The sequence below is a fragment of the Monodon monoceros genome, unplaced genomic scaffold, assembly GCF_005190385.1.
Source record: "Monodon monoceros isolate NGI ecotype Baffin Bay Population unplaced genomic scaffold, NGI_Narwhal_1 Super_Scaffold_18, whole genome shotgun sequence".
NCBI classification, from domain to species: Eukaryota; Metazoa; Chordata; class Mammalia; order Artiodactyla; family Monodontidae; genus Monodon; species Monodon monoceros.
Genome location: NW_021703774.1, coordinates 32,902,296 through 32,928,905, shown reverse-complemented (window position 1 = coordinate 32,928,905; position 26,610 = coordinate 32,902,296). Strand labels below are relative to the sequence as shown.

The 26,610-nt window shown below is 56.8% G+C and overlaps 1 protein-coding gene across 4 annotated transcripts; it reads right to left on the bottom strand.

Annotated features, from left to right (window-relative positions):
* On the bottom strand, positions 1-25,846 carry CDK18 (cyclin dependent kinase 18). 4 transcript variants are annotated; one of them, XM_029229712.1, is made up of 16 exons: positions 25,621-25,846; positions 9,167-9,317; positions 8,865-9,004; positions 8,174-8,299; positions 7,289-7,345; positions 6,336-6,450; positions 6,054-6,148; positions 5,765-5,827; positions 5,167-5,290; positions 4,923-5,043; positions 3,842-3,939; positions 3,457-3,562; positions 3,285-3,327; positions 2,542-2,632; positions 2,138-2,192; positions 1-1,462 (listed from the first exon to the last, which is right to left on the bottom strand). In XM_029229712.1, the coding sequence occupies exons 2-16, from the start codon at positions 9,279-9,281 to the stop codon at positions 1,168-1,170; spliced, it is 1,644 nt and encodes a 547-aa protein (XP_029085545.1). In that variant the 5' UTR covers positions 9,282-9,317; positions 25,621-25,846; the 3' UTR covers positions 1-1,167. The 4 variants fall into 4 exon arrangements, with proteins under 4 accessions (XP_029085545.1, XP_029085544.1, XP_029085546.1 ...); XM_029229711.1 differs by having other exon boundaries at positions 8,865-8,941; positions 25,621-25,803; XM_029229713.1 differs by having other exon boundaries at positions 1,193-1,462; positions 2,138-2,215.
* Positions 25,847-26,610: the final 764 nt, after the last annotated feature.

Here is a 26,610-nt window from a genome sequence, read left to right as displayed (position 1 = left end):
TACAACATGAATTAAATATATTATCTGTCTTTGCGCTGAGTCACGGGACTTTCACAGTACGGTGGGGGAGGAGGGGAGGGACTTGTGGGGAAGCCAAGACCCTCCAGGGCTGCTCCTCAGCCTGAGGGGGGTGCGCAGGGGACCTGGCCTCGCCATCCAAGATTCAGCCAAGTGTTGAGGAGACTTTGGGAATAGGACAGGTGTGCTCCATAGGGGTGGGGGGCGGGGCCTTCTCGCAGGCCCTAACACTCCCAGTCCCCTGGGGCCTGGGGCTCAGGGCTCGGGATCAAAGTCTATCCCGTCCTGTCCCACCTTCCTGTACCTCAGACTGCGGTGCTGATCCTTTCTCTGGTGACCGCCCTCTGGGGAGGCCAGGGGCATGGGGAGGCTGGTGCCCAGATAGGGTGGAGCAAGGACAGAGCCACGGGGGCCGGGAAGGAGGGGACGAGGGAGGCTGTGCCAGCCCCAGGGAGCTGGCAGCAGCGTGAGGGTGACTCTGCATATCTGGGTACCGTCCTTGGGACCCTGGCCCAGGGCTGGCTTACCAGCGCTCAGGAATGATAAGCAGGAACCACTCTCGGGAAAGGGTGGAGAGGTAGCAGCTTGGGTCAGAGCTCCAAGGGCAGTGCGTGCTCTACCACCTGCCAATTTAAGGCAATCCCATTCAGACTGGGGAGACGGGCGGGCCCGGCTGAGCTGGCAGGAGTGCAGCTGGCGGGACCAGGCCACCACTGGACTCAACTGGGCGTCCAGCAGCATACAGGGCCTCTGGCGAGGAGTGGGGAATGGGAACAAGTGGGGGATGATGAGAAGAGGGGGTGGGGCTACAACTCCCTCTGTTGCTCTGGGGATACCCGCCCCTCAGGTGAGGGTGGGCTTTGGCACACACGTTGGCACCCAGGATTCCAGAGTCCCAGACAAGGTGCCATGTTGCTTCCTGCTCTCAGCGGGGGAAAAAGGGGAAAGACGTGTGGGCTCCAAGGGGCCTGAAAGGGACTCGACCAAACTGGTGAGGCAGGCAGGTACCCCGGGTGGGGAGGCATGGTGGTGCCCATGTTCAAGGCATAGCGCTCTGCCCGGCCTCTAGATTCTTCTGTCCATGTGGGTTCCATGCTGGTGTCTGAGCACTTTAGGGTGGGAAAGTGTCTGAGATCGCTCCCTGTCCCCTCACCTCCTCCCAGGGAAGCAGCTCATGCCCAGCCCCAGGGAAGGTGACGGAGGGGTTGGTGTCCAGGCCAAGGCCACTGGGGAGGCATGTGGGAAGAAGGGAGAGGAAACAGCCGTGGCCAGCAGGGCTGCCGAGAGGTCTTCTGGACCGGCCGTTAGCCCTGACTCCTCAGTCCTCCGAGGCCACACGGGCCCCATCCTGCCGCAGTTGTGCTCAGTGTGACCTCTCGTCCCTTGGGCCACAGCAGGGTGGGCACAGCTCAGAAGATGCTCTGCCGCCGGCTCTTCCCTCGCCCTGGAGAATGGAAGGAAAGATGTGGGACTGCAGGGAGAAGCTGGGCCGAAGGTCACCTGAGATCAGGAGGGACGGGCGTCCTCCAGAGCTACTCTGATAGAGCCAGCAAGAGCATGTGCTTGGGAGCTGGTCAGCCCTGGGTTCAAATCCCATCTCTGCTACTTACTAGCTATGTGAAATTGCACCTTAGCCTCCCAGAGCCTCAGTCTCATTGCCTGTGAAATGGGGAGCATTAACTAATAGTACCAATTTCAAGGGGTACTTTAGGATTAAATGAGATACTCCATAGAAAGCACTTATCATGTCTGAGGCCATCAGCTAGTCTAGAAACAAAGTATAGTTCTCCCAGGATGGAGGCCAGAGAGCTCAGAATTTGCAGAGAGAATGAATCAGGAAAAGCGTGCACCTTCCTCAGGGCTACTGTCAGAGGCAGCGTTCTGTCTAGGGTGGGGGTTGAGGAGGGAAACACAGGAGGAGGAAGCCTGGCAAGGAGATAGGGAAACCAGTCCCTTCCCTGCTCCCCACGGGCCCCCGGAAGACAGGCCAATGTCAGGGAGGCCACGCTGATTCCCATGGCAGGAGGGGCTGCCCTATCTCTGTTCCTCAAGAGGGTGGAGCCGCCTGCCCTGGCCTCCTCTAATAAGAAGAGGAGGTGGGGGAGGCATGAGCCCCTACCTGGCTGCTGAAAGGCCAGGCCCCGGTAGCCTGGGTCCTTCTGGAGCTGGATCTCCTTCAGGGAGAAGATGGAAGCAGCTGGGGTGAGAGAGGGAAAAGGCCGGGAGACAGCTGAGTGGAGCTGGCCCTGCTCCTGCAGCCTGAGGCCCCCACACCCATCGAGCACCCCCTTAGTTAGGACTGGCCCAGGAGCACCTAACTGGGCCTTTCGGGCAGCACCTTGGATCCACAGGGTTTCCTCCCCTTGTTGCAAACGAAAACCCAAAGAGGGGCAGCCAGGCTGCTCAGCTAGACCCAGGGCCTCTGGCCTCTTCTTTCCGGCTCCTCCACTCACACCAGCTGCTCCCTTTCTCTGGTGCTGGGGTGGCCCTGACCCCTTCCCCCAACCTCCCCTACACACTCACTGTCGTCGAGCTGGTGCACACGCTCCCCCAGAGACCGGAAGTAGGGGTGCCTCAGGGCCGCCTCTGCTGACACGCGACTCTTGGATTCGTACTGAAAAGCAGAGGGTGGGGGACTGCAGGGACCCCTCTGGGCAATGCTATTCCCATGCTAAGTTATATGACGAAGAAGGGAAGGGCCAGAGTCTAACCTGAGAAGCCCCTGGGGTCAGCTGCCCGCTCAAGCCAAGGCAGTCTCAGAACTCAGGGTCTCAGATCTCCAGCCACCAGGAGAAAACCAGAAGGGGGGCTTTCAGAGAGTGACCTCCTCTTGGGATGGAAATACAGATGCTGAAGCATCTAAGATCACAACTTTAATAGTAATATTAACATGTAGTGCTAACAACTACCCTTTATCGTGTGCTTATTCAAGACAGGCACCATTCTAAGTGTATTCCATAACCTCAATTTATCCTCAAGACCATCTTACAAAATGTGAATGATTCATTCTACTTTGCAGTTGAGGAAACTGAGGCACAGAAGAGCTCTGTAACTTGCCCACAGCTACACAGCTAGGGTCTGAATTGGGGTTTGAGTTGGGAGTGTACCCACTCTGAAGTCTGTGGAAGCCAGCACTCCCCTCGGGCCCAGTGGGTGGAGGGTACGTGGGGAACGCCAGCACGCAGGTGGGACGGAGGGCTGGGCTGGGATCTTGGGGCTTCAGCTCTCTGACTGCCTGGCCCTGGTCGGCGTGGGAGCACACTCACCAGGAGGAGGCCGGTCAGGAGGTTGATGCCATCAGTGTCCAACCTGCGGGAGGAAGGAGCTGGCACAAGTCTGGTCTATGGGGGCGGGGTGGGACGGGTGGGGCTCACAGCCACCTCCGGGAGGGACAGCCAGGCCCACAGGCAGAGAGGAGGAGTGGGGAGGAAGGGCTACCTGGGAGCATGACTGATGAGAGGCTGGGGCAGGTACCGGGGGAAGTTGTACGCTCGGAACTCGGACAGGGCCATCACACCAGGCCACGTCTCTTCCGTGGGGGTCCCTGGGGAGATGAGAAGGGGTGGCGAGGGGTGAGAGGCCAGGGCCGAGGGCGACTTGGAGGGGTGCAAGGTAGGAGGTGGGGTCATAGAATGACTGAGTCCACCGCGCCCCCCCAAGTCGCCCTCGGCCCTGGCCTCTCACCCCTCGCCACCCCTCCTCACCTCCCCCGGCCCTGTAGAGATCCGGTGGGAGCTGCTCTTCCCAGTCCGGATATGCGCCCGGGCTGGACAGAGTTCCGGCGCCCCCTAGTGGTGAGAGGGAGGAGCGGCAGGACACTGACCGAGGAGTCGGAAGATGAGGTGCAGCTCCTCCTTGACCGTGGAGCCGGGGAAGAGGGGCCTCCCTGTGGCCATCTCGTAATGGATGCAGCCCACGCCCCTGCAGGGAGCAATGGGCATGGGCGGCGTTAGGCTGGACCTCCTTGCACCCGCGCTTCCTAGCGCTGCTCCACCACGATGCCCTGCCACGGTGACTCAAATGGGTCATGGCACCGGGGTGGGTGGCCCAGAGCTGCAGAGGCTCCTAGCACAGCACAGCCACCCACTACAGCCTCCCTCTGGGGGCTTCTCAGGGCTCTAGGACGCTTTGATCTCTCCCCTTTCACTCTGTAGGATTTGGGTCTGCATAGCCAGCACCCATGAGGCAGCTCTTCAAGCAGTGTTGTCTCAAACTTCCCATCATGTGCCCCTCTGGACGAGAGAAGTCCACAAATCCACTCTCCAAGGAAACCCCTGGTGTAGGGCACAGCAGCCATTCATCAGAAAACTGTGCTTTACCTTTAAAGTTCGGCAATTTTTTCCTTCTACACTGAATCATACGTGCGTTAATTTTAAGAAAAAAAGTATCCCTTCTAAATTTTTCAGTAGAACTGATGCTTGGGTAAGAGTCATCATGTTTACTGTGGGCGCCCTCCTGTGCCCTCTGGTAACCCCCTATGTACCCCTGGGCGAATATTTCAGAAGCACAGCCTAGGAGAGTCTATTTAGAGCCAGGGAAACCCCAATGTAGCTCTGACTTATTTTATTTTTTTTTAAATGCATCTTTTATTTATTTTCCCCCTAAACTTGCTTCTCTTTATTTTATTTTTTGGCCACGCAATGTAGCATGTGGGGTCTTAGTTTGCCCACCAGGGATCGAACCCGCATCCCCTGCACTGGAAGCACAGAGTCTTAACCACTGGACCACCAGGGAAGCCCTCAATTCTTTAACATCCAGTTCAGCAGGACGCCACATGGCTTTTATTCAAAAGACATTGGACAGTCCTTCGCAGAGGGCTTTGGGGCAGCAAAAGCGAGTCGCAGGTGCAGAAGCCCCTGCCCCACGCCCCCAACCTCCCGCCCAGTCCCACAGCGCTTGCTTACCACATATCGATGGGGGTGGAGTACTCCGTGGACCCCAGCAGCACGTCGGGGGGCCTGTACCACAGGGTCACCACCTCATTGGAGTAGGTCTTCGTGGGCACTGACTTGGCCCGGGCCAGTCCTAGGGACAGACCCGTCACTGAACCGCCCCCACCCCCACCCCCGCGACAGTGCCCACATCCTGAGGAGACTGTGTCAGGTTCCTCCACTACCCCAACCCAGCCCTGTAGGCTCTGGCCCTCACCGAAGTCGGCCAGCTTCAGCTCCCCTCTCTCGTTGATGAGCAGGTTCTGGGGTTTCAGGTCCCGGTGCAGGATCTTGCGTCGGTGGCAGTAGGCAAGGCCCCGGAGCAGCTGGAACATGAAAATCTGGGGGAGGGAAAAGAAAGGAAGCAGTGCAAGGTGGGAGCATGTCCCATGGAGGGGAGGGGGGAAGGGAGGAACCCTGCGCCTCTTCCCCGTGGCTGGGACGGGGATGGGGACAAGACTGGGTGGAGGTGAGGTACTTGGAGAGCTACCTGGTTCTCCTGCCCACGTGGAAGCCACATCCTGGGCCCCATCCACCCCAGGAAATGCCATCCAGAGGGCAGGGCACCAGGTGTACAGAGGAGGCAGGAGGGTGGGGGAGGAGAGAGTACCCCAGCCGGGGAGCTGAGAGGCACCACACTGGGCCAGGAAGCCTGCCTGTGTGGGGACGTACGCACACAGAAGACGTCATTCATCCCTCTGAATTTCCCCGAAGCCTCTCTTCATCCTGGCAGGTAACTCACGCTCCCGTTTGACAGAGAGGGAACCTGACGCTCAGCGTTAGAGCGGGGAGGTCCATGACACGGAGGCTCTTACCTTGACGTTGTGCATGCTCATGAGGTTTCCACAGTGGTCCAGATACTGCTTCAGGTCACTGTCCTGGAACACAGGGCCTGGCTCAGCCCTCGCCCTGACCTGACGCCTGGCCAGGCGCCCTTCCCTGGGCAGGGCCCAAGCCGAGGAGTGGGACAGGTCCCTGGCTCTGAGCTGCCCCTAAGCCTGGGCCCTTCGGCCATTCCTGAATGGGAGCATCTGAGAACCTGATTCCAGAACAAGGCCTGGGCCACCCCCCTCTCTCCCCCACCCCACCCCTACCCCAACTCACCAGGTACTCAAACACCAGCGTGAGGGAGCGCTCCGTGTGGATGAGGTCATGCAGGGTCACAATATTGGCATGTTTCAGGTTCCTCAGTAAAGACACTATGGGGAGACAGGCCTGCCTGTGTCCCTTAGGCCCCATATGCCCCTCATACCCTCTCCTCCTGGGACCAGCCTCAGGAGTCCCCATTCCAGCAATGACTCTTGGCCCCCAGGCTGCCACCAGGGCTCAGGCCAGGAACCCCTCCTCCCAGGAGCCCCAAGACGACAGGACCCTAGGATGCTGTACCCTCTCGGATGGCAGTGCAGGGCGCGCCTTCTTCATGTTCCAGCCGGATCTCCTTCAGGGCCACGAGGTTCTCTGTCAGTTTGCTGCGCCCTTTGAAGACTGTGGCATAGGTTCCCTGGGAACAAGAACCCCAGCAGCCCAGCCACATTCAGGCCCCGCTCTCCTCTGTCCAACGTCCTCCTCTTTGTGCCTCTGCTTGGGCCGTGACTTTGGCAGGACCGCCCTTCCCTACCCTCCGACCCCTTCACTGAAATTCTGTTTCTTCCAAAGCCCACTTCTCTGTGAAGCTATCCCTAACTCCTTCCCGGTCAGAAGGAACTGTCTTTCCTGTAAGCCCCCAGCAGGCAAGGTGTCCCTCTATTATAACACCAGTTTTGTTCTTCCTTATGTTCTGTTGATGTTTATGTGTAGGTCTCCTCTGGGTTCCTGGAAGGAAAGGGCCACATCCTCCTCCGCTCTGTAAACCACGGCCCACCCCCACCCCCAGCCTGGAACACAAAGCCCAGCACAGTGTTTACGGAAATAGCTAATAATTACACGGCACAAAAGCTTACAGTGACCTACTCAGGCCTCACGACACCCTACGAGGTAGAACAATTAGGATCTCCATTTGACAGAGGAAGAAACCAAGGCACAGAGGGAGGTCACATAGCTCACACCAGGCCACAGAGCTGGTGAACGGAGGAGTTGGGATTTGATCCCAGACAAGAAATATCAGCAGGGGAAAAAAAGACTGGATTCTGCCCCAGAGCCCATCAGCCACCCCATCCTCATGCCCTCCTCCAGGACCTGGGCCCAGCTTAACACCCGCCAAAGGCTGGGCCAGACTGCGGGGCAAGATCTGTGGGACAGGGGTAGTGTGACCGCAGACTGGGGAAGGCTGGGGAAGACCCTGTTCCTCCTCCTCGCCATCCTGCCTGGCGGCCTGGAGAAAACCCAACCCAGCCTCTTACCTCCCCCAGTTTGTCCAGTTTCACGTATGTTTCCAGTTTCCCAAAGCCGATATCTGACTGAGAGGGGGAGACATAGGGTTCTGTGAGCTTGAAGGCCCCAGCAGTCCCACATAGAGTGCACCTCCTCACCCCCAGCCTCCAGGTGGAAAGGGAATGAGACCCCCAGGGGGTCTGAGGCTAGCAGGGTGAGGGCAGCCCCAAATCCTCCCTCTCCACTTCTCTCTGTCCCTGTGATAAAGGAGGGAGGCCTTGGAAGTGTGAGCTTCTTTCTCCCGTGGCAGTGGTGGGTGCAGAGCCCAGGGTTGTAGTCTTGGGATTGCCACAGGCCTTTATCACCTGTCTCCATCCTGCTCAGAAGCCCCTCAAGGGCAGGAACTGTGCCTTTTACTCCACTGTACCTTGGGGGTCCAGTTCAGAACCCACCTCGCTACAGCCTCTCTCATCATCACACTTGCTCCAGCTCAGTAGTACCCAACCCCTAACAATACGGATTCCTGGGCCCCACCACCCAGAGTTTGATTCTGTAGGTATCTGGACTGGGGACCAGAATCTGTGTTTTGTAAGATACTCCCAGGGAAATCTGATAGGCAGCCAAGACTTGGAAACACGGGCCAGCTGGTTTATTGACCTCACGCCAGTGAAGACTCTGGAACCCAGAGGGGGCTTGGAGCTCAGCTCCAGCACTGGTGGGACTCAACTAGGGAATGGAGCTTGACCAAGAGGACCAGCTGTGGGAATCCTCTCGGCCAGAAGGTGGCGCCAGAGGCCCAGAAACCTCCCTGGAAACTGCTGCAGGCCTCAGCCGGGACAGGCAAAACCAGGACTGATGTCTTGCAGGGGAGAGGGTGTTCCACCCAGGCGACCTCTGACCCTCTTGGGACTCACCAGGGAGGCACGGCGGGACATTCGGGTGAGCGGTTTGGGCAGGTCTGGGCTCTCCAGCTGCAGCTTCTGGAGGAATTCCTGGGGCAGACGGATGTCCATGGGCAGAGAGAGCCTCTTACTGATGTCCTGCAGCGGCCAGGATGAGACAGGGGTGCCAGTGTTTGCTCCAGGGTAGCCAGGGCTGTGGGACCCTCGCCTCTGGCCCTGGGCCTGGCTTTCCCTGTGAACAACCCCAGCAGGACTGAACCATGGGCTGTGAGGCTTCAAAGATGTGCTGAGACATATATGAACATCCAGGGGTTGCTGTGTGACCTTAGGAGGTGCCTTCCCCTCTCTGGACCTCAGAGTCACCATCTGTAGAATGAGATTCCTGCAGACACTGCGATTCTGTAAGCATGTTTTTCATACACTTGGGCACATGTATATGGGTCATAAGACCAATAGTCAAATTGTCTCGCCCTTGCTATGTACCAGGAATGTTCAGAGCACGTGGCATATATTCTCATTTAATCTTCTCGATGACCATTTTAACACAAGGAGACTGTGGTACACAGAGGTTGCGTAGCCTGCTCAAGGTCACAGAGCTAATCAATGGCAGAGCCGGGATTTGAACCCATGAAGTCTGGCTCCAAGGCAACCACCTTCCCGGGCATACATCTGTGGATGTGTCGTAGAGCCTGGAGCCCCTCACCTCCATGGAGAAGCGGCGCTGGTTCTGCCGTCGGTACTGCATGCCAGGGGACAGCTGCCCGGGGTCCTCCCCTCTGTCTGTGGGGGAGAAGGTGCTGGACTCTGGCTGGGGGTCTCTGCCCAGAGGACGGAGCTGCAGGCCTGAGAGGGAGAGACATCAGCCACCCTCCCTGCCTCTGCCCCGGCATGGGGGTGGGGAGGAGACTTCACTCTGCCCTTCCCTGATGTGTCAGGGAGGGTGGGGAGGGGCGGGGGGGGGATGCCGGGTGGGGAGGGGCGGGGGAAGGGCCCCAGACCCCTCACCCTCATTGTGCCGGCTGTGGAGCTGGTTGAACTGCTCTGTGAACTCGACCAAGGACTCCTCGATGGTCTCGGTGCGGGGCACTGACAGGGAGAAGCGGCGCTTGAAGCTCTTCATTTTGCTCACGATCAGCAGGCCGCAGGCCGCAGGGTCCTGGGAAAAAGTGAGAAGAGCGGGTGAGAACACGGCAATGGGTCCAGTCGACACCAGCTTCCCATCAAGCTCTGTCGCCCCGCACTCAGGGGCCAGGGTTGCAGCTTCCTAACCCTCTTCCTCCTTGGGAATCTCATCCCCCCGAGGACTCCCTGTCCCTGGGGGAGATATTCACAGGGGATATTAAGAAGCACAGCAAAGTACTGCTCATAACAGCAGCTGGAAGTGCCAATAGGATCCTGAAGGCCTCCCCAGGGCCACATGGTAACCTTCCAGCTGCCGGAGGTCTAGAGAGTTCTGGAAGGAGGCCAGGGGTGGCAGGGAAGACACCAGAACCAGGTGACCCTAGGGCCAGCAGCTCTTTACCAACTTGCACGGGAGAGGCTGAATATGTCAACAGCCAGTAAGCCGTACTGATTGATGCCCATAAGCTGAACATAACTTAGCCTACACCCTTGTAACGCAGTCTGGTCCCAACCCCATTTCATCCTAATATTGACACCTGGGAGTCCCTCTCTGGCTTGTCCTGGGTCCCCAGGAGACAGGAAAAGAGAGGAAAGGGACAAGGGAGAGGATGTGTGCATCTGAGCTGGCCCAGCCCCATCCCTCCTGCTGAAATATGGGAGGTCAGGAGCAGTTGAATGTCTCAAGGGAAAGACAGAAATTTACCGGAAACAGACAGGGCCCCCAGGGAGGAGGGGCTGAACACTGCTGGCCCCTCCCACACCAGAACCCCAGCAGGCAGGGTGTCTACTGCAGAGAGGGGTGGGCTGCTCTGCTCACCCCAGGGCCCCCTCCCCAGCGAGAAGAGGTTCCCTCCCTGCGGCTCCTCTTGCCCCGAGTGAGGGGACACCCGCTGGCCTCCCAGTGAGACTTGTGCAACTGCTTCTTCCCATAGACCCTCCCTTCTCTGTTCTGCCCTGAAAACTCAGAGTGGGGCTGTCATGCTTTCCCTTCCCTTTCCCCCCTTCCCCTCCCCTTTCCCCCCTTCCCCTCCCCTCCATGGTTTCATAAGCTCCCAGTGTGGCCACCCCCTCATTTCTACTCTGCCTCCTTCTCCCTCAGCTACAGTGGGGCTGGGATCAAGAGGCCTCACAAGGGCCCCCACCCACGCCTGCCGTGAAGCCATCAGGGCTAGCCCTGTGATGGGAGGGGGCCACCCTCTCCCAGCTTTTACCCATGCACCAAGCATAGCCCATTTCCAGAGGATGCTCTCAGCACTGTCACTGGCCAGTAACCAGTTGCCAAGGCGACCAGGCCCCTCCTGAATCCTGGTTTAAGGGATTATGGGTCAGTAGCATGTTTACTTTGCTTAAGGATCACATCCTTCTGTACTCAGCCAGCCTGGAAAGGGTCCTTTCCCTGGCTACCCCCAAATGCAGCTAAGTTGTGGCCCTCCAGCTCCTCTCAGCCCAGAGACTGGGTATGGCCAGGCACTCCTTCCTCAGGCTGGCACCTCTCAGAGTACATACGTTGGGTCTGCACTGCCAGCCGAGCCTATCTCTGTCAGTGGGCCGTGAAGTCTCACTCCGTTCGGCTCAACAAATGAAGTGCCAAGCATTACACTAGGCACTGGGGTTAGTGGTGAGTAAAGCCTGGTCCCTCTTCTCAAGGAACCTGGGGGCTGTGAGGCCTCCTTTGATGAGAAGGTAGCTGAAAGGTCTTCTTCTTCCAGCTTCCTTGCAAAGCCCACCAGCCTGGAGCTTTCTTACTTCACCATCTCCAAGCTCATTCCTGCCAGCCAACCTCAGCCACTCCTCCTGGCTCTGTGCGATGTCCGGGCCTGTCGTCTGCAGGATTCTCATGGACAGGAAGCTCCCACAGGCTGCCACTCACCTCACTCTTGTGTGCAGCCAGCCGGGGATGGGGGGGCATAAGGGGGGCTTCATGATGGTGGCAGCGTGTAGCCTCCAGTGACAAGAGGACCTCGACACGCCCTGCCTGCTGACTCATATTTCCCACACAACGGGAGAGTGGAGATGTCCCCATTGTACAGATGAACTGTTTACAAGTTGGCTGAACACGAGCATCAGCAGGGAGTTCTGGGAAACATTCAGATTCCTGGGCTTCGCCCTCAGATTCTGGAACTGAGGCTCTGAGGATGGTGCCTGGGAAAATGCATTTTAAAAAATCATCCCCCATCCCACAGGTTGCAGGGGGTGGCCAAAACCAAACACACAAATGAAAAAAAAAAACCCACGCCCAATGATCTGAACACTAGAGCCATGGTTGGGAAGCATCTGAGGTCTAGGTAAGGGATGGTAACCTGCCCAGGTTTCCAGATTGCACTCATGTGCTGAGACGAGGAATCCTCGAAGCTGCGGAGGCACGGGAAGGTGGAGGAATGCTGAGTGGAGCTGAAGACCCACCAGAAGGGGAGAAAATGTCTGCCCTGCATAAACCGATACCCCAAGCTCAGTCATGCTCATCCTAGGGGGTGGGGCGAGTGGGCACTTGGCTCCCTGAGGTCTGGGCTCTGCCAAGAGCGGCCAGTCACGCCCTCTTCTAAAAACAGGCCTCCCCATAAAGCCATCCTACAGTCTGGGATTTATGGGATGGCACATAGGGTTTGTGGCTCGGGAATCCACCAGTAGCGGCCATATATCTCACGCCCTTGCATTTGCCTGTAGGGGAGGGAGAGGGGAGCTCATCAAAAGCCTTCTGGGAGGGAGGCCCCCAATCTCTACAAGACAAAGGAGAAGCAGCCTGAACTGCACCTGCCCTCCTTGTTAGCAGCAAGGAGACATCAGTGGGACCAGCAAGCATGTGGACGGTGAAACTGGGGACGGCTCACTTGAGCCGGAATGGGGGACCAAGCAACGCGGACGATGGGAACCAGCTGCTCTGCACCCGGCCTGAGAAGAGACCGAGAGGAAGTGGCTGTCACTGTAGCAGGAGCGATGGCGGTCAGATGTAGGGATGGACTTCCTGATGGTGGCAGGGGAGCAGGCGGCAAGGGTGGTGACCACGCAGAGAGTGGACGCTGCTCTCGGACGGGGACAATTGGGGCCTTGAACCCGGCAGGGTCTGGGTGTGACAGGGCAGGCTGGGCAGTGAATGGTCTGTTGTTCCCTACGTCAGGACACAAGATGCCTCTGTGACTTCTTTCTTGGGAGAGTCAGTTCCTCAGATTTGAGGGTCAGGGGGGAAGGGCGACAGGAAAAAGGCCTGTTACCTTCGTGCGGTCTGCCCCTCACCCCCATCTGGGGACAGAAGGGCTCAGTGTGACCCGGCCTGAAGCCAGCCCAGGGCTGGGCACAGTGTGGCCTTTGTCCCCAGGGCCAGGGAGCCATCTGGGGCTGTCCCCGTGCAACTGGTGTCAGGGGAAGAGGGAGACGGGCGTCCAAGGACGCTGGCCTGGCCGGGTGGGATGGGGGGATGCTGAAGGAGAAGGCCCCCTCAGGAGCTGCAGGTGTGGGCAGGCAGACCCCCAACCAGGCCTTCCCTCCTGCCCAGGTGAGTCCCTAGAGTTCTCGGCCTACCTCCCATCACCTCCTCCTGGGCACACACCAGCCAGCCCAGCAATTCCTGCTGGTGCCAGAGAAGCAGGTAGCTCAGGAGGAAGGAGGAGCCAGACCGAGAGGAAACTGACACTTGCCCCGAGGCCACCGTGTGCCCCGCAAGAAAGGGCTGGACTCCTGGAGTGTTAGCAGGAACGGGCACTCACAGAGCCACCATTCTAATCCTCCCTGGCTCGCCTGTGGAGGACAACGCGGCTCCCAGAGGGGAACTGACTTGCTCAGAATCATGCAGCAATTTCCTGACTGTTGCCAAGTACACAGACTCAAGTGACCACATTGCTCCTCTCTTCTCCTAACTGGAACTCTCCCACCCTGCCCCTCCCTGCGGCCTAGGCTGTAAGTACGGTTTTCTACCTTCCAGGTCTCCTCCACCGCCATCCTGAATTAAAGTCAGACAACCCCAGCTTCCAATCCCGTGCCACCACTAGCAGGCTGATGACGGAGATTCAGTGACACCATCGCTCGTAGCTTTTCATTCAACAATTCTTTATTGAACATCTACTATGTGTCAGGCACTGTTGTTGACCCTGAGAATCCACTTGTGAACAAAACAGACATTAATCCTGCCCTCATTAATCCTGACACTCTAAAAGGGTGGGGAGAGGCAACAAAGAAAATAAGTAAATAAAATATATGGTATGTTAGATGGTGACAAGCGCAACAGAGAAAAATAAAACAGGAAAGAGGGATGGGGTGTGAGAGGTGGGATGTTGCAGTTCTAAATAGGGTGTTCAGGAAGTCTTCCCTGAGAAGGTGACATCTTCTGGGAAAAATTCTGAGTAGGCACCGGGGAGGGAGCTAGTCATAACAGAATCTGGGGGAAGCATGTCAGCAAGGGAACGGTAGGTGCAAAGGTCCTGAGGCAGAAGTGAGTTTGGTACGGTATGGGAACAGCAGTGTGGCTGGAGAAGAGAGCTGATCGTGTTGGGGCCCCTCGGGATTTGGGAGGCTTTGCGGGGTTGAGTGATCTGATCCCATCTAGGTTTTGATCGGCTCCCTCTGGCTGCAGCAGGGAGCTCGGTCAGGAGGTGACGGCTGGGGGAAGCGTAGAGCAGTGGAGGTGGGGAAAAGCGGCCGGATTCTCGGTATATTTTGAAAGTGGAGCCGAGCGATTTGCGGACAGATTGTATATGGTGTGTGAGAAAGGAGTCAAGCAGGACTCTGAAGGGTTTGGCCTGAGCAACTGGAAGGATGGGTGGCCATAGTGGGGATGAGGGATGCTAGGACTGGAGGTCTGGGTGGGGTTTTAGGCATGTGTTTCATGTCCAGTGGATGTCTGAGTGGGGATGCTGAGCGAGCTGACACAAGGAAGACACCCAGAAAATGTTAGCTCTCTTTTCTCTTTTTCTTTTTCTCTCGACTTCCTGCACAGATGTAAAAATGTACCAGAAAAGAGGCCCATATAAAGCGCATCAGACACATCCCTCACAGACGTTCTTAGAGCCCATAAGGCACTTTGAAGCCTTGGGATGGAAGAGGACCAGGGAACAGGGAACATGGTTGGCAATCGGCAGGCCTGAGCCACCAGATGGAGACGGAAAGGCCAGGCAGGAGGGGTCCCCCCAATTATTGACACAACTCGGCAGGGCCACGCCGGGCAGGGGACCTGGGCCTCCTAGCTGACTGCTCTTATCCACGGGGCAGGCCAGGCCGGCCCACGGGCCCACCATCCAGGTAGTGCAGAGGTGGCCTGCCGCTCCCCACCCCCTGGACGACCTCTGCCAGGCCCCAGAACTAACACCTGCCTCTAGGCTGGGACACCTGGGCGACCCAGACCGGGAGACCATGGAGGCAGAAAAGGAGATTGACAAGAGCATCCAGGGAAGCTGGGCCACAGCCTCCCTCTCACAGAAGTTTGGCTGCAGACTGGTGCAGAGGGAGGAGGGCAGCTTCACTTCCTAACCTCCAGGGAGCCAGGCTCTGAGATTCCTCAGGGAACCCTTATGAGAAGCCCCTTTGCCTTCCTCCTGAATAAAGTCCCAATCACAATAAAGCCTGCAACCCATGGTCCTTCAAGACCTGCCCCCCCGTTCCTCTCGGGCTCTGCTCTCCCCACTCCCCAACACAGCATGCAGTTCAGGTCCTAGGTCTTCAGAAGCTTCCCAGAGCCCCTAGGACCGCAGGGTGCCCATCTGATGGGCACACTCCATGCAAGTGCATCATCCACGGGATCACAGTGAGGACTTCCCTCGTGCCTCCCTCATCAGGGGTGCTTTGATTCCAGTGCCTAATGCTGGCCACATACAGCGGGCCTGGCTGGCTGTTTCACCAGCACATGGAGCACCTGCTGCATTCCAGGCACATGTCAGATACTTTTCCAAGTCCCTCTTTTGGCTTTGTTTCCTTTTCTTTCAGCGCTCAGTCTCTGTGAGTTCAGGGACAGGGGAGGAAGGATGTAACTTCCAGCTGCCCACTTTCTGAAGCCCAGAGGGTCTGACCCTTGGTCCCAAAGGCTGACCATCAGCTAGGATCCTTATGACATTCTCGGCTGCCCATTTCCTGCCCCCACCTCAGCCACTCAGCCACTCTGGGCCTTTGGGCGGGTTTCAAAACAGCTAGAGGCCACAGCTGACCAAGTCTGCAGACGTCATGAGCTGAGACTTCAGAGCCACTCCCTCCTTGCAGTAGAAGTGTGCCTGCAGGGAGCCGGCAGATACCATCTCTTCCTTCATCTTCTAGCTGACCCTGCTTTGCACAGCTTGAGGCTTTAGTTTCCCTAGTTTGCGACAAACCTCAGGAGAAGCCAGTCACCGCATGACTGGCTGGAGCTGAGAGGCAGTGGCAGAAGCAGAAGCAGAAGCCCTGGAGCCCTCATCACTCACCTCATTCCGCGAGCTCTTGCCTGGATGAGAGAGGCTGTCAGCCTGGGGCCTTCTGAGTGGTCAGAATCAAGGGGACAGACAGGCCTGTGGTCACTCTGCCAGCGAACAGATGCTCTGGACACAGGGACAGAGCTCAGGGAAGATTCTCACAGCCCCTGTTGGAATGCGGGAAGCAGGCGGGGAAGGCCTTCCAGGAGCAGGCAGGACTAACCTGCGAGAAGCCGGTCAGGAGGCGAAGCGTCTGGGGCTCAGGGTGGCCCCTGCCCTGGACAAATGCACCACTAGCCTCCACGGCGTCCTACCTGATGCAAAAGTCCCGCAGTGAGGGCCACGTGCTGCCCAGCCCTGCTCTCCAAAATCCTCCGCAGTTTGGAGTCATGGAAGAAGTCCCAGCTCTCCCACCTACTAGCACTATGACCTGGGAAGACACCGATGCCTCAGTTTCCTTTTCTGCTAAATGGGGATAATGCCTAACCTCCTATCCAATTGCCACTGGCTGCGAGACCTAACTTTCTCAGTTGCTTTCTGATGATGTCACTTCCCTATTTTAAATCCTTCAATATTAACACCACCCTCAGGAAAAAGTCCAAACTCCAGTGGCCAGAAGACTAGGCCTCCTGTGTTTTGACCCCTGTCTCCTCCTTGTCTCAGCTCTCACCCCTCCCTGGGGGGTCCAGCTTTATGAAATGTACTTGGCGTTCTCAGGGTAAACCACACTCACGGCCCACATGAACCTTCACTTGGCCTGGGATGCCCTTCCTCGTTTTTCCCTAGGTAAAAACCGCTGCCAAGCTCAACTCAAGTGTTGCTTCCCCTGGGAAGCCGCACGTGGCCACCCGTCCTCCCTCAAGGTAAAATGAGATGCTTCCAGAGCAGCCTGTGCACATTCGTAACTAGATGGTGATGTCTTCATGGCAAGAGCATGGTCTCAGGCAGCTCTGCTTCCCCAGCGCCTCACGGTGGAAGGAACCTACCAGGTGCTCAGCCAGTGTTTGTGGAATGAATGAACACACGGCTGAATTAGACCGTAGCCAGTGCACCATAATGACTCGTTCAAGCCTCTTTCCTCTATAGACATTTAAACATTAGGGCCATTGAAGACAAAGACCTTTTGGCACCTTGAACCTCCAGAACACTGTCTGTCTGTGTGCAGCCCCTTCCACTCTCAGGCAGGCCAGGGACCTGTTCCTACGTCTATCTTCTCCTTGTCAGGCCAGCCCTACTCTCAGCAGGTGGGACTTGAGCCCACGGGGATGGCCTGGTCCTGCCCTCTTTCTGGGCACACTAGAGCAAGCCCGGGGGTCCGTCAACCAGCCCTGGACTCTCTGGGACATCTTTCCTCCTCGCTTCTCCTGGCTCTCAGTGGGAACTGGAACCCAGGGACCTGCGGGCCCGGGACAAGGGGAAAGCCAGAAAAGTGTTCCCATCTTCAAGGCTCCAGTCAGGCATGACCTCTTCCTGGACGCCTTCTACGATGCCCCTCATGTCCTCTCTAGCCTGAAACCCTGCTGGCCCAGCCAGGTGGGGGCCCCTCATCTGTGCTCCCACGGCATTCTGGACGTCCCCAAGTAGCACCCTTGGCTCCCTGTACTGTAACTGCTTGCTTCTCTGTTTCCCTAGTTTGCCTGCGGGCTTGTTAAGGGCAAAAACTGGGTCTGACTCATCATTACACCCCCATGTGCCTGACATGGGGCCTGGCACCAAGCAAACCCTCAAATGATCAGTGAGCAAATCTATAAAAGCTGAAAATTCCTGGTTCTGGGAGCTGTTTGGAGGTAAGAGGGCTGCCAGGAGACTGTCAGTTGCCCACTGGACTCCAAGCCTCATCTGTAACCTAGCCCTCCTTCTCCAGCCAACTCTTCCCCATGGTAGTGGGGGGAGTGTGGGCTGGGGCAGAGGGGGCAGCTTCCTGCCCAGCAGCAACTCCCCCAGTGAGGTCTGTGGAGGCCTCAGGGTTGGCAGGTGCCACAGCACAGTGAGGGATAGACAGGGGATGGAAACGATCCTAAAGAGAGGTACCAACTGAACATGCACCGAGTTGGGGCCTCCAGGGCTTGTGGAGAGGGGCTTGGCAGACCTTGGGGCCCTCCTCATGGGCTCCCATCCCCTAGGGGCAGATTTCCATGGCCTCACAGGTCAGGTGCACTACCCAGGCTCAGACCTTGGCCTCGACCCCTACAGATGACCCCTCCTGACCCCCCTGCCCCATTGGTGTGGGCCCCACATCAGCACCGCTGATACTCTGTTCTTTTTGGCTTCCTAAGGCTCAAGGAATGAAGCCACATATATCATCTTCTGGTATTTTCTTTTTAGCCTTTTCTGGAGACCCAGCTAAGGCTGGCCTGTAATCTCTGTGGAGGCTCTGGATTTCTAAGTGATATGATGGGACAAGGTGCCCTTCTGTCCTGACCGTGCATAACATCCCAGACCAGAGGCTGGAGCAAGGAGCCAGCGCAGGCAAGATCTCTGTCTCCCATGTCTGCTTCCAGACCAGGCCTGCCTCACCTCTCAGACAGAGAAGACCCTTTTCCACTCCTCTTAGCAGCATCCATTAAAGACCCTCAAGGAAGGTCCCTCACCTACTACACAGTGTTTTTAAAATTCCAGAGTCTGGAACCTCTTCTTAGGTCTTTCTTCCTGAATCCCAATGGAAACAGCTCACAACTGTTCCCTCTCTGTTTGCTTAAGGACAGCTGCTGATGCCCACCATCCTCTATACAATCAGTAGGAGGAGAAATAAAGAGCGTCCAGGTCACCTCTCCTTCAGCCTTCCCTTGTGCAGGTTGAAGAACCTCTCATGGGATCTTTGTAAACATCTCTTTGGTTTTCTCGCCATGCCCAACTTTAGCAACAGAACGGCAGGGGCCTTCAAGCTCTGGCATCCCGGGGGACTGCTCAGTCACATGAGCAGGGAGGGCAGGAGGGGAGGGTTTCCCAGCACCTCCAGACCACAGTTCTATTTATACTGCACTCCCAGGCCTCCACCGCCACCAGTTTGGCCCAACAACGCCAGGCCCACATTCTGAAGGACCCTGGCCAACATTCTCCATCCTTTAGGGCAAGTGGGCCACTCAGCATGGCCGCCCTCTCACCAGGCTGGGTCCAGGCGGCCGCCTCGGCCGGGACCACCTCCCTGCTCCTCTCTGTCTCCAAGGCCCCCTCTGGGATGCCTCTGAACATCCTGCAGTTGTTCACCTGTTCTTTAAACGTCCCATCAGCGGCACCCACCACCCAGAGCTCAGGGGTGGCGCTGGTTTCTCCTAGACCCTCTCTCATTTCACAAGTATCCACTCAGCACCAGGCACTGTCCCAGGCTCTTGGCTTGTCTTCCCCTCCCCCAGCCTTCTGGTTCTCCTGCTTCTTTCTCCCTCCCTTGTCTGGTGGACTTACTTCCTCTACCTGTCCCTGAATGTCGGTGTTCCTGAGAGTTCCCTCTTTGGCCCTTTGTTCCTCCCCATCTACACTCATCCTGGTGACCTCATGCTCTCCTGCGGTGGAAACCACCACCCATGTGCTGATGACTCCCAGATCCACAGCTCTGGCCCCACCAAGCCCCTGAACCTCACACACACAGGCCCAACTGCCTGCTGGGCATTTCGGTCTAGATCTTCCCCTAGGGTCTGAGATCCTAGAATTACCCCACTGGGCCTAGGACAGTCCCCGAGACAGCAAATAGTTTGAGATGTGTATTTAAATGAAAAGGGCATTTGTGTACCACTTGTAAAAGCTGTATGTGTGCTAGATATACATGTGTCATACATGTACACTATATAAATACATGTAAATACACTGTATATAATCCAGAAGGATATAAATATATATATATGTGTGTGTGTGTGTGTATATATACCCCCCCCACATACACACATATATATATTCCAGAAGGATCTAAGTTAAAATGCTAACAGTAGTTATATAACAGGGTGGCAGAATTATGGGTTATTTTAATACCTTCTTTTTGCTTATTTGCATCTTCTAATATTTCCATAATGAACATTCACTGCTAATGTTAAAAGAAGAAGTAACGGGGCTTCCCTGGTGGCGCAGTGGTTGTGAGTCCGCCTGCCCGATGCAGGGGACGCGGGTTCGTGCCCTGGTCCGGGAGGATCCCCCATGCCACAGAGTGGCTGGGCCCGTGAGCCATGGCCGCTGAGCCTGCGCGTCCGGAGCCTGTGCTCCACAACGGGAGAGGCCACAACAGTGAGAGGCCCGCATACCACAAAAAAAAAAAAAAAAGAAGAAGTAACGCTTCTTTTTAAATGAAAAAAAGTATTTTTAGGTAGATTCCAGAACTATTTAGTGCAAACATTGGGAGAACTATGGTTTTCTTGAGCAGGGTCGGCAAACTTTTCTGTAAAAGGCCAGACTGTCAGTATTTTAGGCTTTGTGGCCATATGGTCTCTGCCATTACACAGCTCTATCCCCATAAAGGACCCACAGACAAGATGTACATGAATGTGTGGCTGTGTTCCAGTAAACCTTCACTGTGGACACGAAACTTCGCATTTTATGTAATTTTCAAGTGTCACAAAATATTACTTTCAACTTTTGAATTTTTCCCAACTACTTAAAACTATAAAAATCATTCTTAGCTCACGGGTCGAGTAATATAGGCTGGATTTGGCCAAGAGCCATGGTTCGCCAAGCCTTGCCCTTGGGCATCAGTGCCTGGATGGCGTTTGAATCCGGCACCCACTCCTTTGGGAAGTACTTATTTTCCTCTTATCTGACAAGGAGGAGGTCTTCCAGGCCTTTCTCATCCACTGAAGCTGTAGCAAGGACCAGCTGCCCTGGCCTCAGCTGGGGGAAGGCCCTGTGCTGCAGAGTTTGGGGGATCAGAGGCAGAGTCCCTCCTGGGGTCTCCGAGCACAGCTCACCTTGCCAGCAGGATTGGCAAAAGCTGGAACCACAAACCAGCCATCCTGGACGGAGCTCTAGAAATCCCCTAGTCTGTGTCCTTGTTTTTCGGGTGAAGAACGGAAGACTCAGAAAGGGGAGCGAGCTGCCCAAGGCCACTGGGTTGATGGGGCAGAGCCGAGACTAGAACTGAGGGCTCGTGACTTTGAGTTCCATGCCCTTTCTGCTCACCCAGGGTTGGAAAGGATGGCAAGGACCCGGCCGGAGACGGCATTCTCCGCACCGGGCACCATTATCAGGGAAATCAGCAGCCCACTGGAGGGCTGCCTTGCACAGGGAAGGAGCCAGGCAGGTCTGGCGTCAGCCCAGAATGTGGCACCCGGCCCAGCCGTGGCAAGGGGTGCTGCCAGCTGGGCTCCGTGCCAGGAACAGGGAGGGGCTCAGGGCCCCCTTTCCTGGCCTCAGCCTATGCCCTGCTAGCAGAGGGGGTCTAGAGACCCAGCACCGCTGATGTCATGAGTGTGATGCCCTCCAGTGCAGGACCTACCACCTACCTGCTTCCAGGCACTGGATCCTGCCAGGATGTGGGGAAGGACAGCCACGTCCCCTCCTGGGCCTGGTCACCCAGCAAGAATCTCCTTTGCTGGGTGGCTAGGGCCAGAGGAGAGAAGGAGCCCCAGTTCCTGAGGGGATCCCCAAAGGCAGGAAAGGGGAGGCTCCTTTAGGGAAGCAAGGTGTGAGGACAAAAATCATTCTGGAACTTTGCCAGAGCTTCCCACAATAATGATAAAATGGAGAGGGTGCTCAGGGTAAGGGAGGGTAGAAATGCTTTAAGAACAGAGTTTCCTGCCCAACTGAGGGCCTGAGCCCTGGTTTCTACAGGGATCAAGGAGAGGCCAGGGTCCTGAGAACTGCCAAATGTGGCCACTAAATCCATCTGCCACCACCCTGGATAATGACACCAGGCAGGGCAAAATTCAAGGAATATTGTGGACATTATCTCATTGGAATTCTCACAACCACATGAGGTAATACTATTACTCTCTCCATTTTCTAAATGAGGAAACTGAAACTCAGGTGAGCAAGTTCCTTCACCTAAGGCAACCACTTACTGAGCGACAGCGGCAGGATTTGCACTGACCCTGGAGTCCATACACTGCCCCCACCCACGGTGAGCAGGAGACACACACTCCACACACAAAAATGATGAATGAGGGGCTTCCCTGGTGGCGCAGTGGTTGAGAGTCCGCCTGCCGATGCAGGAGACACGGGTTCGTGTCCCGGTCTGGGAAGATCCCACATGCCGCGGAGCAGCTGGGCCCGTGAGCCATGGCCGCTGAGCATGCGCGTCCGGAGCCTGTGCTCCACAATGGGAGAGGCCACAGCAGTGAGAGGCCCGCGTACCGCAAAAAAAAAAAAAAAAAAAAAAAAAATTGATGAACGTACCAGCTGGCCATTGTCGGGTCATGCTGTCTACACTGACCCCTCTATTTCCAGGGAAGACTTTATTTAATGTTTGAAGGGTGGGGTGGGAGCACAGGGTAAAACCATTATCCAGAGTTCCAAGAAAGAGGGTCTCACCACTGTCCCTTCAAAAGTTTGGGCCAATGTCTCCAAGACCAGGGTGTCCTGTCTCACCAGGGTAATTCATGCTGTCAGGAAGCCTCAAGACCCTTTTCAGTTCAAAGGCAATTCTCACACCCGCCTCCTCATTGCTCCTCCTCCGCAGACAGAACCGTGGAGATTTCAGGAACAGATGCGCTCTCCTTCAGACAGGAGGTCTGGCTGAGATGCGCCTACAGCTTTCCCTCTTCCTGATCTGCTGCTGCGCCACTGGCCAGCTCCTGCCAGGCCCAGCCACTGGCTCTGTCATGATCCTGGGTCCCAGACCCTCCGCCTGAGCTGCCAGGAGTCCAGCCTCAGAGCTGGGTTCCGTGTGTGCGCACACATGCGCTGCGGGGACCAGGACAAGACCTCGGTTTGCTCCCACCCCCTGGAGATGGGAAAATGCCTACTCAGCAGCTAATGCCAGGAGGGCGAAGGGTCCAGGGTGGACGGGGGAAGAGAAATGTGACTCACACCCAACAGGGTGAAGCTAATCAGGTGAGTCTGGATCCAGGCCAGCCACTCCCTCCCGGACAACAGAGCAGAGCAGGGACTGCAATTAATTAAGTACTGGGGGAGGGTCTTCTTACCCCAGGGAAAGGAGGCCCTGCCAGAGGCCCTCAGAGAAGGGAGCTGTTGCGTTTCCAGGTCCCACCTCACTCATCCTAGAAACTGGGATAGAGGGTAAGGTACAGTCCCACAGCACAGACTCCTGGTCCTCTCCTGGCAGGTTCTCATCCAATTGGTATCCCACCCCACCCGCCATTCTCTTACACAGAGCCCTCCTCCCCAACCTGGAGGAACAGGAAAGATACTCTCTAAGGGCCTGGCCTGATGGGATCAGGAAAGCCTGCCTCCGTCTCTACTGAAAGCCAGGTACAGTGTGATAACTAGGAATTCCCTTCCAAATAACAAATACAGCTACCGGTTATTTAGTATTTGCCGTGTGCCAATGCATTACTTCATTTAATTCATGCAACAAACCTCCTTATTATGATCCCCATTTCACAGATGAGGAAACTGAGGTTGGGAGAAGCTCAAGAGTTTGCTGGGGAGAGAGAAGTCACACAGCTGGTATTGATACTTGCAGGAGCTGGGCTGGCCCTCTCCTTTAGGCCTCAAACTCAGGGAAGGAAAGAAGAAATCCACGGAGGGATGGATGGAGATGCTGGACAAAAGTCCAAAACAGGGTGACCCCAGAAAGTAGAGGCACAGCTGGAGTAGGAGCTGGGAGAAGCCAAGCGAGGCTCTGCCCTATAGTATGGGGCTTGTTTGCGTGGGCACAGGAAGGCCAGCTTGGCAGAGGACAGTCTGGGTCTGTCAAGAAAACAAATGCAGCCATAAAGGCAGCTTCATCTCCTCAAGGCCCGATGGGAAGGCTTCCAAGGCAGGCAGCTCAATCAGTCCCATGAGATCTTAGACCAAAAACCTACTTGTTCCTCAGACCAGGTACCCTCTCTCCTGCGATCCATGGAGAAGCTTGGTTCTGCCTGACACAGGATAAGGGGGAGCCTCCTTACTCACAGCACCAGCCCCATCCTTCCTTCTCCAAGGACTGCTATAGAATCAGACAACTCCAGAGTAGGCTGGCATCTCCCTTGATGCGGCAGGAACTAAGAGCCAGGGGGCTTGAGGTCAGATGAAGTGGGCTGGATCCCACCTTTGTGGATTTTGGGAAGGTTGGTATCTCAGTCTTTGTTTCCTCACCATAAAATGAAGATAATAATACCTACTTCATAAAGCTGTGTGGCACCCAATCAATAATAAATGCCCAGTCAAAAATAAAATCAAAAAATGGTAGCCACTGAGGCATTCAGAAATCGGATGCAACTTACTGAAGTCTACTCTGGCTCTGGAAGCCCCAGGAAGTTTGGGAAGAATGAAAGCTCCTGGTGGGGCGTGGGCAGCCAGCGGGGAGAGTCCCAGTGGGCAATGAGGTTGCAGGGCCGGGGGGAGGTCAGCCTCACAGGCACATCAGCGGCACAGGAGGTTGACTGGGGCAGGGTAACCCGAGACAGTAGCTCTGCTGTAGCAAGGTGACCCTCTCTCCAGAACACTTTCAAGATGCAGACCCAAACCCAGGAGCCAGTGTTGCCTGGGACCATCTTCGCCTTCCCCCAACCCTAAGCAAGGTGGTCCCAGCCCCCTGGCCAAGGCAGAGGAAAGGTAGGGGATCTCTGAGGACATTTCTGTCAGCCAGACATTCCAGGCATCCTCGTCCTCGAGGATTCTACTCCCTCAGTCCAGTGTCCGGGAATGTGCTGTGTGCCCGTGCCCAGTGGAAAACGTCACACGAACATGCCGAATCTCAAAGGGCGCTGACACAGGAGGGGCAGGCTGGTGGTGTCAGTGAGTCACAGGGCCCAGGACACAGTTGGGGAACTGCTGAGGGCTGGGCTGGGGGTGGGGCTGAGGTTCTGGGAAGCTGACCCCCACTCCTCACAGCCCCAACTCTCCCACCCTTGCTGTCGGGAAGGGGCTCAGAGAGAATGAGAAAGAGGTCACTGGTGCCTAGCAGGGCGTTGACCCCAAGCACAGAAGATCAGTTACTGTCTCAACAACCGGACTCCCACCACAAAGCCTGCAGACAGCTCCAGAAACCCCCCGCCCCTAACAGGGAGAGAACAGAGGCCTCCAGCACAGCGGACCTCAGATTTCTGATTCCTGATCATCTCCCCCGAGACAGAAGAATCCTCAAGCCACATCTCCCAACAGGCCACCCACCCTTTCCCACCGCTGCGTTAACCCTTTGCCCGCTGCTGCTGGGTGGGGAGGTGGTACTGCCCCTTTGGGCTCCCGGGTGGGCAGGGAGAGAAGAGGCACAGTAAACCCCAGAGGCCCCCACTCAGCCCCCCACACACCCCTCAGCGCTGGCACCTTTAGGGCTTCACGTGTCCTGTCCTTCCACCTTCACCCCAGGGCCCTGGCCTCCCACCCAGCCACAGCCTGCCTCTCTGGAAAGTTCACCGGAGCCCAGAAAGGCCTTCAAGGCGGGATGTGGTCCCACACTGGCGGATTCTCCCGTTACCGGAGACTCCTGAAGCTTGCCCTTCCCATAAGGAAGGGAACTGAGAAAGCGCCTGGTTCCCGATGGGGTGGAAAACTTTGCTTCCTAGGAGCCCGGGGGCCAAAGTGAGTACCGGTGGAGACTCCCGGGAGTGGGGGGGTGGGGGGGGGGGGGGGGGAGGATCTGAGAAGGCAAAACAGTCCTCCCTCCTAAGCACCTGGAACATGGGACTGGCCTTTGCAGGGCATCGCCCACCCCCCAACACTCTTGTCCACTCGCCTCGTGATCTCGGACCTCTCCATGTCGCTCCGGTATTTCCCTCCAACCTCTCTCCCCAGGGCAAAAGCAGAACGGCGCCTTTAAGAGCCGCTCCGCTTACCTTTGCTTCGTTCACCCGGCGCCGCGGTGCCCCCTCCTCCGACCTCCCCTTCCTCCCCCGGCACGCCGCCCGCCCAGCCGGCCGGACACAGCGCGCCGCCCGCGGGACTCACCGCGCGTGTCCTGGGGTCCGCGGTGCGCCAGCTCCAGCCCGCGACGGCCGGGGTGCGGCGGGGCTGGGCGTCGTGCCCTGCGCCCTGCTGGGGTCCCTGCCCGGGCTCGGGGCGGCTTCCCCAGCTCCGGAAAGGTGAGCGGCTCCCCAGAGAAGCTGCAACCTGAGCTAGAAGAGGAGGAGGAGGAGGGAGAAGGGGAGGGGAAGGGAAGGGGTGGAGGAAGGTGGGGAAGAAGAGGGAGGGGGAGGAGGAAGAGGAAGGGAAGAGCCCGGCCCCCGCCAGAGTTTTTCACACGTACAAGTTGACTCCTCCCCCGTCCCTCCCGCCCTGCCCACTGCCGCTGCCAATCCCCAGGGCTCCCTCTGCCCGGGTGCCCACCCCTTTCTCCCACTCTGGGAACCAGGGTACAAGTGCCTCTTCCGGTTTCGTTCCTAGGCCTGGCTTCTACCAGCCCTGTGGGACTGGCCCTGAGAGCCTACACTAGGGGATGAGGCCCTCCGGACTCACCCAGGACTGGGGCCAGGGCACGGGGTGATTTGCTGAGTGTCCACCCCTAGGTGTAGCCCTTCCAACCTTCTGAGTCTGAACCTGGATCCCAGCACCTGGCACCGCAGGAGCTAATATGCGTGGCCAGGTCCTGTTGGTCATTTTCGCCCTTAGAGTTCTTGACAACAGTATTCCGGGCAGGGCTGTCCCTCTGTCCTGTCCAGTGGAACTTGTCACTTACCTTTAGGTAAGTAAAGGTAATCATCACTCCCACTTCCTCCCCTGATGAGAAATGCAGTTTGTCCTTTTGGAATTAAACCCCGCAGGCCAACTGAGAATCATCTAAGAAGGCTTACAGAATAGCTAGTTCTAGTCCAGCTTTCATTTTAGAGAAGGAGAAACTGAGACCCAGAAAGGATATTGGATTGGCCCAAAGTCCCACAGGGTTAGTGGCAAGCCATGATTAGGATCCAAGCCAGTGGCCTCTCCTCCTCTCCCTCAACC

Coding starts and splice junctions, on each gene's coding strand:
- CDK18 (XM_029229712.1), bottom strand. CDS start 9,281: ATGAAGAGCTTCAAGCGCCGCTTCTCCCTGTCAGTGCCCCGCACCGAG. Junction 9,005..9,166: donor CCACAGCCGGCACAATGAGG/GTGAGGGGTCTG, acceptor TCTCCCTCTCAG/GCCTGCAGCTCCGTCCTCTG. Junction 7,346..8,173: donor TGTCCCGCCGTGCCTCCCTG/GTGAGTCCCAAG, acceptor TCCCCCTCTCAG/TCAGATATCGGCTTTGGGAA.